We start from the raw sequence: 15,427 nt of genomic DNA, 5'->3' as shown, positions 1-15,427 counted from the left end.
GAAAATGTGTTTAGTTAAGTTTCGAAAATGTCAAAATTTGAAAAAGAACCATTGGAAAAATTTCACTAAAAAAAATGTGTCTAAAAATTCTGAAAAAATTCAAGGATGTAGATCTAGATTTGCTGATTCCAAAAACATAGAATGCTTATGGTCACGGAGCAAAATATTCGCTAGAATGGGTATGAAATGCGAATTTTTTAAAATTTCTAAAAATTTCGATATTTCAACGGTCGATTCTGGGAAAACGGTTGCAGTTATCAAAGAAACGAGGCCGGAAGTAGGTTCTAGAACTCGAAATGTACAAGAAAATGTATTTAGTTAAGTTTCGAAAATGTCAAATTTTGGCCCAAATTTGAAGAAGGGGGAACCATTGGAAAAATTTCATTAAAAAAAAATTGTCTAAAAATTCTGAAAAAATTCAGGGATGTAGAACTTGATTTGCTGATTCCAAAAATATAGAATGTTTATAGTCACAGAGCAAAATATTCGCTAGAATGGGTATGAAATGCGAATTTTTTAAAATTTCTAAAAATTTCGATATTTCAATTCTGGGAAAACGGTTACTGTTATCAAAGAAGCGAGGCCGGAAGTGAGTTCTAGAGCTCGAAATGTACAAGAAAATGTGTTTAGTTAAGTTTCGAAAATGTCAAAATTTGGCCGAAATTTGAAAAAGAACCATTGGAAAAATTTCACTAAAAAAAATTTGTCTAAAAATTCTGAAAAAATTCAAGGATGTAGATCTAGATTTGCTGATTCCAAAAATATAGAATGCTTATGGTCACGGAGCAAAATATTCGCTAGAATGGGTATGAAATGCGAATTTTTTAAAATTTCTAAAAATTTCGATATTTCAACGGTCGATTCTAGGAAAACGGTTGCAGTTATCAAAGAAACGAGGCCGGAAGTAGGTTCTAGAACTCGAAATGTACAAGAAAATGTATTTAGTGAAGTTTCGAAAATGTCAAATTTTGGCCCAAATTTGAAGAAGGGGGGACCATTGGAAAAATTTCATAAAAAAAAGTTGTCTAAAAATTCTGAAAAAGTTCAGGGATGTAGAACTTGATTTGCTGATTCCAAAAATATAGAATGTTTATAGTCACAGAGCAAAATATTCGCTAGAATGGGTATGAAATGCGAATTTTTTTTAAATTTCTAAAAATTTCGATATTTCAACGGTCGATTCAGGGAAAACGGTTGCAGTTATCAAAAAACCGAGGCCGGAAGTGGGTTCTAGAGCACGAAATCCACAAGAAATTGTATTTGGTTAAGTTTCGAAAATGTCAAAAATTGGCCGAAATTTGAAGAAGGGGGAACCATTGGAAAAAATTCACTAAAAAAAAAAGTTGTCAAAAAATTCTGGGATGTAGATCTCGATTTGGTGATTCCAAAAATATAAAATTTTTATGGTCACGGAGCAAAATGTTAGCAAGAAAAAGTATGAAATGCGAATTTTTGAAAATTTTTAAAAATTTCGAGATTTCAACGGTCGATTCTGGGAAAACGGTTGCAATTATCAAAGAAACGAGGCCTGAAGTGAGTTCTAGAACCCGAAATGTAGAAGAAAATGTATTTAGTGAAGTTTCGAAAATGTCAAAATTTGGCCGAAAATTGAAGAAGGGGGGACCATTGGAAAAATTTTATTTTCAAAAAAGTTGACTAAAAATTCTGAAAAAATTCTGGGATGTAGATCTAGATTTGCTGATTCCAAAAATATAGAATGTTTATGGTCACGGAGGAAAATATTCGCTAGAATGGGTATGAAATGCGATTTTTTTAAAATTTCTAAAAATTTCGATATTTCAACGGTCGATTCTGGGAAAACGGTTACAGTTATCAAAGAAGCCAGGCCGGAAGTGAGTTCTAGAACTCGAAATGTACAAGAAAATGTATTTCGTGTGTCGAAAATGTCGAAAATTTGGCCGAAATTTGATGGAAAAATTTCACTAAAAAAAAGGTGTCTAAAAATTCTGAAAAAATTCAGGGATATAGATCCCAATGTGTTGATTCCAAAAAGATAGTGTGTTATCGTCACGGAGTAATATTGTTTTCGAACGTATCTATTATCCTTTGTTGCTTAAGAATACTTTATTTCTGTTTAAAAAAATTAAGTGTTATTTCTTGAAGTTTGTTTTCAGCAGTGTATGACGTTGTTATTCAATTCCTTTTCAGATTTTTGAGAAATTCGCTGATCCGAACAAATCGCTAATCCGAACACAATTTTTCCCCAATTAATTCCGATTACCGAGGCTCTACTGTATAACAATTGGAAACAGAGGACATACACTACTAATTAATGAGTCTCCCAACTTAAAAATTCAATTTACAAAAAAAATCCTCTATTGACTCGTTTTTTAGTACTTCTACCTTTCAATAATTACGAATTTGATTTAGATTTATCCATAGCAACATATTCGTAACATATAAGAAATCACCTACGAAAAGTTACTAAGTGTTTTTGACAAGGGGTATTTCCACTATAATGTGATAAATTTCACTATCCATTAGGATCTTTAAAATTACTAGATTTACTTTGTCTAAAAACATCCTGAACGGCTTATAATTATGACGACTTGTCTACTTTTGTTTACATGTTAACATTTCTCTAAATATCGTAACAGTCGCTAGAATATTGAGTAAATAAATGTTTGGCAATTTCCCGGATCTTACTCTTTTTTTTGTCAATTATGTAACACCTTCTCTTACCTTAAATATTTTATCTAGTTGATCGTATGTATCCCTGACTCCGGGAAAGATCGCCATGCCCGTGATCATCTCGACGAATATGCATCCCACCCCCCACATATCCAGCGAGGTAGAATATTCGGTGCTGCCGAGCAGAACGTCGGGCGGCCTGTACCACAGGGTGACAACCTCATGTGAGTAAGTATGACTCGGGACAGATTTCGCCCTTGCTAGACCGAAATCGGCCAATTTTAGCTCGCCGATTTCGCTGATGAGCAAATTCTGCGGTTTGACGTCTCGATGTAAGACCCTGCGCTTGTGACAGTACGATAGGCCCCTCAACAACTGGAAGAGAAACAGCCGAACGTTGCGGGGATCCAGACCGCCACTGTGTCGCTCAAGATACTGAGACAGATCGGTATGCTGCAAAGAAAACGACTTGATTTATTACACTGTCTTAGAACAAAAAGAGTCACAAAAATGGGCGCTAATGTCAATTTTCGTTGCTAACCAGTTAACGAGGATTTTACGATTTGGTGAATGTGAGCAATTTTATGCTCTGGTGGATTTTAAAAACTGTAAGGAAGAAATTTACTTTAAATTTGTGAGAATCTAATAATGGCTTTATTGTTATGTAATTCTCTTTATGTTACGCTGGGGGAAAATCAAATATTAGATCTCTTCCACTCTGTTTAACACTCAATTTCTCTGGATGATAAAAATTTGCTTTAATATATAGTTTCAAGTGTGCAGATTTTTTTCCTCCACTTTCGATTAATTTACGACTGCTACTATTTAATTAGTTTTTGGTGGTAGCAAATGAATGGGCGTGTTAGCGGAAATAGGTAAATTACAAATATGGAAATTTATTTAATTATCTCTTTGGCTAGATAAGACGAAAGATCATGCTATTACACATTGCAACATATAAGTAATATCCAGTGTTGTGTAAAGTGTGTCGTGTGTACCAGACAAAATTTTGTACCTATTTTTTTGTACCTTTCGAACGTTCTAAAATTACTTCTATGTGACGCATGCTTTTTTATCTGAAACGTTTCTATGAAAGAAATGTGCAGATTTTGCAGCTGCCGAGATAACTTTACAGGTGCTGAGTAATTAATAAAACAGCCAATTACTGCTCTATCTTGGGCATATTTAATTAAAAGTGTGATATCCTACAGAAAAATGCAGAGAAACAAGGAGAAATTACTCCATTAGTGGAAACAATTTAGTCGAAAAAAAAAAAAAATGATAACACTCCATTATTCTAATCATGATTCTACCACAACACTACCGTGTATCCAGAATTTGGGTGAATTTAGGTAAATGCCACCACAAATTTCAAGTGAGCTTTACTTCTAAAAATTTCGAGATGACGTCATCCAGTTTCTAAAAGAGATGAATAAATCAAATCTAATTAAGAATTTACGATAGTCATGATAAGTTTAAATAAAGTGTATGCAAACATTCCGACCAATCGGTTTCTTAGTTTCCAAGTTAAAGTGCAAAATTTTGTTGCGTGATTTTAATTTTTTTAAATCTAAACGGATTAGATTAAAAGTAGCGGCGAATTAATAAATCATAAGTAGTATCTTTCACTAGGTTCTAGAAATCAAGTGATTCTAGAGATTATATATATTTTAGTGTTATTAATGTTATTATTTAATTTATTATAAAGCTTTTAGAAATTCCGAACATCCTAGAGATTCTATAGATTCAAGAGATTCCAGAAATTGCACAGATTGCAGAGATCCCAGTGATAAAAGAAATTTCAGAGATGCCAGAGACTCTTGAGATTCTAGAGATACTATAGAGATTCTATATGCATATATTAACTATTATATAGTAGCTTCTAAGATAAGACCGATTTTGGCAAATGACATATCTTCCAAGAAAAGAGAGGGTGGGTGGGCGGGGCTAGTACCTGCTACGATAAGACTGACATTGGCAAATGATCTACTCTCTAAGAAAATGAAGGGCGAGTGGAAGGGGCTGGTACTTACTAAGATACGACTGATTTTACCAAATAACATACCCTCTAAGAAAATGAAGTGTAGAGAGTATATGATTTCGCAAAATCAGTCTTATCTTGGCAAGTATTGGCCCCGCCCACCCACCCTTTATTTTCTTCGAGGGTATGGCATTTGCAAAAATCAGTTTTATCATACCAGGTATTAACCCCGCCCACCCACCCTCTATTTTCTTAGAGGGATCTCATTTGCCAAAATCAGTCTTTCTTAGCAGGTATATTTTAAACAAGATTTACTTTGACAAATTTTAAAATGATGTATTTTTGGTGGGGATCAACAGACAAATCTTGGTTACCGTTTTACCATAAACACATCACTTTGAAAGTAATGTCTAAAATAAAATAAAATAAAAAAAATGGCCCAAGATTATTTCGATCGAACTTCCCCCGCCCCTGAAATACACTATAATTACCCAATTTTTGCGAGAATTTATAAAATTTGATTTTGCCAATTTTATTTTATTTTTATCCCTATAAGTTAAAATAAAGATACTTAAGTGTGCATTAATTTAAAATTAAAAAAGCATGCTATTCGCATATTTCACGTGACTTTTCCAGAAAAAAATTAATTTAGGCATGGGTCAGTTGTACGCCACGGTCAGAAAAATCTGTAGTTGGTCTTAATCCTACCGGAGACAGCGTTAGTCAGATTGAAATATATATTACTCGGACAAATAATTTAACTTTCGCACAATTACGCACCTATTTATTAAACTTCAAATATTTTTATTGCTCTTAAATTTTTAGAAAAGCAGACTTGCTGATATTTTTATCTCTGTACTGCTAGACTTACTATGAAGTTGACGAAATTACAGTGTACGACGCTTTTTATGAGCTGAACACCTGTACGCAATGACAATCCTTATAATCCCTTATTTGTGCGCCAGCGTCCTATAACCTTTTTAGGGATTAGATTTGCCGCACGGGATAAACTAACCGCGGCGTGCAAGTGACCAACACCTATTAATTTAGCTAGGTAGAGATCACCGATTAATAATAACACTACTATATTCCCAAATTTTTTGGAAAATCTGGTTAGCCATTTTTGATTTACTACAACTCGATGTTGCCCTGATACAAAACCATAAACTAAAGACTAATCGTTGCTGTTTTCGGGAGCTGTAATTAAATAAAATGCAAATTGTAGTTACACAATTTTGATTTTTATTTCCCGAGCGTCAGCTAAGAAAGTATAGTAATCGAGTCCATCGGACGAAGGCCCACTTTTATATTTTCTCGACGTTTCATAAACCCTACAGTACGAAAAAAGTAGTCTCCCGTTTCCGTCTGTCTGTCTGTCTGTATTTATTTTTATTAGAGACGTTATCTACTGTTAAAGTTAAACAAGTACTAGGAATTAAGAATACATTCTTTCCCATTGATTATCTGTTTTAAATATATTTTATATTGTCCGCATTTGTGCAGCCCGTGCTTCCAAGTGCGGTGCAGGGATTGAGGGGGTGTTATTTACTCTACTGGAGCGAGGGAAGTTCTGTCGAAATAACCTTCGACCAATTTTTTTTAACAACACTCTGAAAGTTTCGGGTAAAAACTCAACGCGGATTCATAACCTATACGTGTATTTTATAGGCCCAGGGTTATTTAAACCCCCTGAAATACAGTCCAATGAACTCAGCTTTTTCAAAATTTATAAAATTAAACTAACCCTTCTAATTTCAAGTAGAGATATGTAGGAACGCTAAAATACATAAATCAGTCACAGTATAAGAAAAATATTGGTATTATGTATTTAAAGAGCAACTTTACTACGAGAATTATTGGACATTAAAAATTATAATAATAATAAACAAAATCTAGGCAAATTGATACACCACAAGTACAGCTGTACATTATTTCATAAAATTTATATGGCACGTACTGAGTAAAATTTTGCGATGACGTCATCAAATTGTTGGCGGAATGACTAGACAAATTTTGGGTAACATTTTACCATATACACGATAATATAATATACAAAGAAAATTTGACAACAATTGGTTTGGTAGTTTCGGGGATATTTGTCTAATAAAGATCGATACCCACGACAGACAGACGCGAATACGAGACCTACTTTTTCATACTATACCGTCATGAAATGTCGAAAAAACATGAATGTACCCATTATTATCCATCATTACATTTCAATAACACAATCATTTTCACAATTTTACATTGCGTATTTTATACCGAAATCTTGAAAAAACTAAAGATACTGCAAATACAGAAATTGCTGTACTTAAAAATATATATAAATTTTTATTTAATACACATTTGAAAGACACACAAACACAACAATTTTCTTCAAGAAGTTCACTTTTTATTCTTTAATGGAAAAAAATATATATTTTTTTATAACTTGACAATTAACTTTGATGCAATTTGATTTTGAAACATATTTTGCAATCCAGATTCAGGTGGATCGGTATTTTGGGTTGCCTATTTTAAAAACATAAATGGGTCATCTTAGCTGAATAACCCTGTATATATAAAAAAAAACAACAATTTAAGAAAATATTCAACGGATTTTCGTCAATTATATTGCTTAAATCCGATCTATAAATATGGATAAATCAATGTTCCGCCTAATAAGCAGAACATTATTATTTTTGAAATACATATTTTGATATTATATGAAAATGAAAGAGAAAACATTATTGTATCCACAAATATACAACGGATTAAATTCGAACATAAAACTTAAAACTGTTTTTCAATCATGGTTGAAGGAATCGTAATCGCAGAAATATGTAAGAATGGTTATTTTTTTTTCACTTAACAATAGCCAATTTACATCAAGCATTATTGAAAGGAATTTTCAAATTAAATTTATTCGAACATTTTGCTATATAATCTTGTATAAACCTTGTAGCAATTCATTAAAAAAAATAACGATTTTTTTGAAAAAGTGAAAAAAAGTGAAAAGAAGTGCTACAAGAAAGTTAACAATTTCTGAAATGTTGTTTTAACTTGTGGATATTTTCCCAAATTTCTTTTCTATACAGGTAGTAGTTTTGAACAATCAGTTGAAACGTCCTCTTAGATAGGAGGATTATAGTTGACACGATTCGAGAATATCAATATCAGCAATTATGAGGTGATACTAACTGAATCAATGACCCTTCTCACTATTCTAGGCATAGTTAAAGCAAGTGATGCAACCCCATTTTTAAAAATTGCGGTCTACTTATAATTTAACGTTCTCCACATACTAAACAACTGCTATAAATCACGCCAAAAACTGACCACCAAATAAATACTTACGACATATTCAAAAACAAACGTGAGAGTTTCTCTCGTGTGGACGATGTCGTGCAATGTGACTATGTTCGCATGTTTCAGTTCTTTAAGAAGCGAGGCTTCCCGGATCGCCGTAAACGGGGCACCTTCTTCTTCCTGGAGTCTAATCTCTTTCAAAGCTACGACTTGGTTTTGTAAACTGCGGAACAAAAGCACCAATTACGAACATCAACTCGACTTAGCTTTAAAACTCACTTGCTAAATCCTTTGTACACGGTCGCGTATGAACCTTCACCTAATTGTTCTAGTTTTATGTAGGCTTCCGATTTGCCGAACGGTGAGTCGCCCTGAAAAAGAAAACAAAATAAGCATTTTTCACACATCTTACAGTAGGTCCCCCATTTAGAATTTTACGTTTAAATTAATTAAATAATTTCAAGTAAAAAACTTCAAAACTCCGAGTTCTGAAGCCTAACCTTAACTACATCTACACTAGAAAATCTCATAAAAACTACCCCACAATCCAAATTCCTCTGGAAGGCGAAATTTGAAGCTACGCCAATTTTTAACCCCCTGGGAGATTGGAACAATCGAGCGATTACAATGTTTACAATTTGCCTCACCCTCTAATCTTAATCCTAATCGCTTCGGATTTCAGTTTCGATTCCATTAAAAAGGACTTATCCAGCAACAAGGGAACGTTCAAACGAGCATCGGCCGCCATTACAATTATTTACGTGACTCAGTTAAAGCCAACAAGGCGATACCCATCTTAATTGTGAGGCGTTTAAATGTTTTTTCCCTTTTAATTGGACTAGGCGGAATGTATTACATGGTCTTGTAATCGCTGGTAGGGCATTACCCTGATGTGCAGCTACCGTTGTGGCCGAAACGGGGCAGCTTAATATAACGACGTTGACTCTTGTTATGTTTAATTTTACTATAATGAGAGCTAGAGCGTCGAAAAATGTTGCTCGCGTGTGTCTATTATTATCGGAGTTTTGTTTTTTGTGCTGACGTTTCTGAACAGGAAGTTGTGTAATAATGATATGGACGATCGTTCGGGGCATTCAAATTAGATACATATTCGTTTCCGGTTCAGTGCCATGGACGATCTTTAGCCTGCAGCCTTGAAATGAAAACTGCTTGGTTATATAGATTTAGCATTGATGACAGAATATTATTAATTACATTTTAATGAGGGCAGATTTTGGAATGTCACTCTCCATTACACCAAATTCATGCAAAGCTACATCGACACGAATTTTTGCTAAACTTCTCTGAAACCGGTTAGAGCAACATTATTCTACAATTACATGTTGATTGTTGATATAAAAAACAGCAGTTTCGTGCGGTTACAGAATCAGTGCTTGGTTAATTTTGCACTTCCAAATTGAACAGTATCTGCTTCACAAGGAAATCCTTCAGTCGTGGAATTTTGGTCTTGAGTTCGTCATGTACTATAAGTAAACGTGCTCACATGATGAGTGAACGTGACTACATAGTATATTATAGTCACACGTTTAGAGCTCGTAACTCTTGAAAAATACTTAAACTAAAATTATTGGTGAAAATTAACACACAAATTTTGGTGGCCCTAAAACACCTACACGAGAGATTTTACAGCAAACGGTTCAGTAGTTTCAGAAATTACTATTTAATTAAACAAACAAAAAAAAAAAACGCATTGCTTTTCATTGATCTATGGAAGCTTGATTCACTTATCTTGTCCAGTTCTTTTTGTGAATAAAATAATACGTGGTCAATAAAATCGTCCAGACTCCGACGGAAGCGGAGATCGACATTTTCGCATTCATAAGCCATGGAACGTCGAGAAAACATCCCCCATTATGTTTTTTATTATTTCCAATCTGGAAATATCTTTGGAGCTTTTTTGGTTCTTGAACGGTTTTTTTTAATGTTTTGTCGAGGTCTCGTTATCTCTAGAATTAGAAAAAATAGGTTTCCCATTTCCGGTAGTCTGTCCGCGTCGACTTTTATTAGGAAGATCATTTCCACAATTACCAGATCAACTGTGGTAAAATTTTATGTATGTTAGGAATATCGTGTAGTTTGTAAAACGCTAGCCAATAATCCCTACCAATAATTTGATGACGTCATTTCAAAATTTTACTTTGTGCATGACATAAATTTTATAAATCGATATATTCGTATACTTGTGGTTCATGAATTTGTCTTGATTTTGTTTGTTATTGTTCTTAATAATAAAAAAAAAAATAAATAAAATTCGCAAAATCAAAATTTTTTAAATTCTCGAAAAAATTAGTGTACTTCAGAACTGAGGGAAGTTCTCTCGAACTCACTTTAGATTAATTTTTTAACTCAGTTGATTAATAGTTTTTTTCTACTCACTATATAGAAAATAACTATTATTTTCAGCAGTGAAGTATGTAAAAATCAATCAAATCGTATATTAATTATTATAGGACTCTAGGCACCGGAACTATATAGTTAAATAAATTTTAACTAAATTGTGCAACTTTTTCAATTATAAAAAATTAAAAACTGGTTAATTAATTAGTTCATCTTTCTTAGAAAATTTAGTATTTTTGAAACAATTATCATTTTTTGGTTTAAAGCATAATTCAATAAAGTAGAATTCATAATCTAATAAAACCCTTTTAAACTTTTTTTTTTATTTTTATGAGTGAAAATTTTGAAAATAGTTATAGGTAGTTATAGTCTAATGTAATCTTAAACAGTATAACCTTTAAAATTACTGTAATAACGCCTACAGTCCAAAAAATTACAAAATTTGATTTTAAAAAGTAGCTTACGTTCGGGAAGTAATATGTATTTTTTCAAAGATTTTTGTAGAGCTTGTTTTTCTGAATTCATTAACGTATCATTCTTTAGTCACCCCTACTCCGCCACTGCCTTTGATTCAAACGCATTATGCTACGAAAACACACTCTACTATTGTTTATATTTGGATTAGCGGAGTGCCGGGAAAATTGGGTAAATGACAAGACTAATTGCTCCAAAAATATGAATGTACTGACAAAGCGTAAAGATGTACCTGTTTCTAGTGGGTTTTCCTATTGAAAAGTATTCCGATCAAAGACATGTATGTCAATTACAGCACGTGCAAGTCACGTGCAACATTAATAGGCAAACTTGATGATCTCATGTGTCAGTCGAACTAACGTTAGTAATTCAACATTTTTACGGCACAACCACAGAACTCATCACATGCCAATGCTCTTATCCCGGTAGAAAACGCTGATGCAGTTTGGATTTTTTTTGCAAAAATTTAGATGTCTAGGCGGATTCATAAATCACAAGTATAGGAATATGTTATTTTATACAATTTAAATGACGTTTACTAAAACAAAATTTGAGTGGACGTCATAAAATTGTTGGTGGGATGATTAAAAGTTTTGGTTAGCATTTTATCATCCACACGGACATTCCTAACATACTTACATATAAAATTTGACAACAATCCGGCTAGTCGTTTCGGAGATTATCTATCTGATAAAAGTCGACACAGACAGACGGAATCGCGAGACCTACTTTTTCGTACTCTTGGGGTCATGAAACGTCGCGAAAATATGAAAATTGCCATTCGTCATATGAAAGGTAAATTGCGGGGATATCTATATTATATCGGGTGATTTTTTAAATTTCTGCTCTAGTTAACCATGACGTTAGTGAAATTAAAAGTGCTGATGTAAGCGTCATGGCTAGTTAGAGCAGACATCTAAAAAACCACCTGGTAGTCACAAGAAAACGAAATTTTTACTCTTTATCCTTTTAAAATGAAGTCATTTTTTGACTGGAATTCGAAACATTTTTTTTTTTGCAACATGCTTTCCCCACAATAAGTTAATAACTATACAGAGTGCTTTATAGGTGTAACACTGAACTTAGTGTTTTTAGATGACACCTATATATTTTTATATATTCTCATTAGCCTCCTGGGATTTTTTAATAAAGTTTATTTTTGAAATTCCGATGCGACGTTGCCACGTTATTCCAATTTTCTTCAAATTTTTTGGCAATGGAAGAGTCCACAAAAAAATCGCAAGAGAGTTATTTTCTAAATCCATCGTACAGTTTTTTGAGGGAGGATAAGCAGAGGTACGCGCTTTGTTGTGGTGTCAATCAAATCAAATTTTACTATACTGTGTGTCTATAAAAAAGTCTAGACTTTACAATTTTCAAATAGCGATACAATTTTAATTTTTTCAAATAGAACACCTCTATTTCATTATTGACTATCAACTTTCAGTACAGAAAATAAAAAAAAAGCGAACAAAAAATAACTTTTTATTTAAAAAACTAAAATATCGACATGTATTTGAAAACTGTAATAATTATGTTTTTGTAAACACTCTGTACATGAAAATTTAATTTCATTTATACCACAACAAAGTATATACTTTTATTTATCTCTCCACAAAATATTGTAACACAGATTTTAAAAACAACCCTACCGCGTTTTTGTTTTGTGAACCCTTACAAAAAATTTCAAGAACATTGGAATAACGTCGCATGGGAGTTTCAGAAATAAACTATGATTGTAAAGCCTGAGGAGAGATCAATCAAAATATGTAAAAATATATAGGGTGTTTCATAAAAAAAGTTGTGTACACTCTGTACAGTTAAATATGATTTTAAAGTTCTCACAGAATCGTAAAACTTTGTCCTTTCATCTTTTTTATATTTTTAATAATAAATTAATGAGATATCGAGGAACACGCGTTTAGTGACTCGCCCTGTGTATACACATTTTTTAAAGAAATTCTTACTGGAAAGTAAAAACACTAAAATTTTTATTTCATCATTTAACAACTATCTGAATAAAGACTTCAGATTATTTTAAATCCAAAATCAAACAACTGCAATTAACACTGAGCTTAACGTAGGAACAAATCCGAATTCAATCATGATTTCCGTATTTATTTCTATTTTTATACAGTCATTGTATATTTTACGACACCTACGTATTAAGCAGTGATTTGGTAGTGTTGACACAGTAAACAAGATATTTTTGTTTGGACTTCAATAATACGAAAAACGTGTCACAACATTTATCACAGAAAAACAATGGAAAATGTTGGGAAATTCCTCAAACTTTTTATCGCATTGTACATCGTATTACTGATAAATTTGTGTTATCAAGATTGTTTACAATCTTTGTGTAGTTATGCTATTGTTTGGAAGTTATAATTTTGACTTTTTGGGAGAAATATTTATTATGAACAAAGATGGGGAGAGTGTTTTAGACGTTTTGACTTATATAACTTTGATCGTGAAACGGATATATATATATACAGGTTTTCCAAAAAAGATCTATGATGAAAATAATTCAGTAACTGTTAAGTTTCCCAAAAAAAATAAAAAATCAGTTCAAGATATATACAGAGAAATTGTTCTAGTTCTAGTAGAACTGAGTGCTAATTATCTAATTTATTAATTATGAAATAGTAATTATGTTATTGCAATTATTTGTTTTTTGATCAGCTTGAATAGTCAAAATATTAAATACTTATCGAGAGTAAAAGCCTAATTTGAAAACACATTGAGTTCTGTACCCTCGACATCGCTGCTTTGTATTTTTGGATTCGTTGAATTTCATTTGAACATTATTTATTGGTTCACTGAGTCTCATTTCTCAAAATCGCCATTTTCAATTGTATGGCTTACTAAAATGGCCAAATCCCTTTAGACCCTTAAAATTAATTATAACTGTCATTCCATGGAAAAAAGCTCGACTAAGACAATAAAACCAAGTGCACCCTTCTCGCTCCGACTCCTGTTTTGTCCCAATAACACAAACAATAAATTAAGCCACCCTCTAAAGAGCCGCCCCTGCGGCTGCAATCTCTCAACTTCCAATGATTTAATCCACCCCCTCGCGACCCCTACACTAAATAATGCAAACATCCACTCACCCCGAAAGCGGAATACCTCTTCGTTCGCCGGTGATCGGACCCTTGATTGAGTAAAACTTCCGACTTGGGTCTAGGGGGTTTTCTCGGTCTTAGTATCACTTTGGTCTCCTCCCGAATGTCTTCGTCGAGGAGTTTGCTGTCGGAGGACACGGAAAGTTGCCGTTTCACCCTCTCGTGACCGGCCACATTGTACAATTCTGCAACAGAAAAGAGAGAAAAATCCCCCATCAGAATCCGTTCACCCTACTTCAGAAGGAAAATATCTATAAGCTAAGAGGGTTTGTCAGGCGCTCTTAAAAGCCTTTCAACTTTTAACGTCGTGTGCTACTATTATGAGGACAGGGGGAGGGCCAAAGCCGTGTAAAACGGCAGGGGAGAGGCGTGTAATGTGGAATTTGGAAAAATGGAGAGGAATAAACGGGTAACAAGCTCGAGCGTTTTCAGGGTTTCGGACGGTCGTGGTTTTATACGCAGTGTTCTGGAGCTGGGAATTAATTAATCACCTTGGCAAGCTTTTAGTACACTCGAAGAGCGTGTTCCAAAAGGAGGATTAATAAATTTGCATACAAGTCTTACGGCTGAGTTTAAGGGTACTTCATTAACGTGGAACTGATTTTTTTAATAGATTTTACATAATTAAAATTTTTGTGTTTTAAATTTCATAACAGACTATCGCAAAAAATGGAGATTTAATAAAATAGTTTCGACTTTAGTAAACTATGAGAAGGGAGCTTTAACGTCTACTGGTTGTTTCATTGGTGTGTTCTTCTCAAAATATTTTCACTCTAAAGCTGTACTTAAGAAAAATTGCTCAAATAATGGTCCTATAATTGCTTTAGCGCTGAAACTACTGTTGCACCGTTTTATAATTTGTTAAAAGCGAGGAAACCGAGAGCTTTCGTGTAAAAACTTTCTATGCTTTCTTAAAGCCCCGACAACTGAAACTTTTTAAGTAAAATTGCAACATTAATCAAGACACCTTCGTATTCCAGATTATTTCGTTTTTTACTATAAAAAATTCACCTCTTACATCGGTTTTTCCACTTAAAACAAAGTTACTTTAATACGTTCCGACGAAAATTTGTTAAAAAAGAGTAAGTTTCCACCATATTAAGTATTAATCATGTCATATATGAATGAACGAATAAATATATAAAAATAGAAATAAGAAATAAATAGGTTAGTGCGTAATTTTTGTAAGACAATGCAGGTAGAATTCTGTTCGGAAAACACACGTGGTAAAATTAGCGATACGGGCAAATGGGTAAACAAAAATGATTCGCATTTGACACCACAGTCCTCCGCAACGAGTGTAATTGGTGTGGTATCAATTTATTAATGATTTTCTAATCTGAATTGTGTAAAACTTTTGATTACTTCATAAACAGGTGTAATTTTTGTTTTTATTGTTTGCAAATTATTCGGGCTGAATTTATTTTAAATTAACGATTTCTCACTAGAGATTTACAACAGTTCATTTACCATATTGTTGATACACTTTGAAAGAAAGGACCTTGAAATTGTTCAAGAAGCTGAATTTGGAGATTTTATTGTTCAG

General features: G+C 33.1%; 1 protein-coding gene across 4 annotated transcripts in view; it reads right to left on the bottom strand.

Moving 5' to 3' along the window:
* LOC135139419 (cyclin-dependent kinase 14) overlaps window positions 1–15,427 on the bottom strand; it is a 193,940-nt gene that overhangs the window by 8,124 nt on the left and 170,389 nt on the right. For all 4 annotated transcript variants that reach the window (XM_064069639.1, XM_064069641.1, XM_064069640.1 and 1 more), the window contains 4 exons: window positions 13,870–14,066; window positions 8,204–8,295; window positions 7,973–8,147; window positions 2,704–3,105 (listed from right to left, as the gene is read on the bottom strand). In XM_064069639.1, coding sequence (XP_063925709.1) covers window positions 2,704–3,105; window positions 7,973–8,147; window positions 8,204–8,295; window positions 13,870–14,066 — 866 coding nt within the window. The remainder of the gene's footprint in view (window positions 1–2,703; window positions 3,106–7,972; window positions 8,148–8,203; window positions 8,296–13,869; window positions 14,067–15,427) is intronic.

The sequence above is a fragment of the Zophobas morio genome, unplaced genomic scaffold (genome assembly GCF_036711695.1).
Source record: "Zophobas morio isolate AGI-343-1 ecotype UQ-CSIRO unplaced genomic scaffold, CSIRO_AGI_Zmor_V1 ptg000031l, whole genome shotgun sequence".
In the NCBI taxonomy this organism is placed as follows: Eukaryota; Metazoa; Arthropoda; class Insecta; order Coleoptera; family Tenebrionidae; genus Zophobas; species Zophobas morio.
Note: the sequence above shows the minus strand (reverse complement) of the source record. Positions and strands in the feature narration are given on the sequence as shown.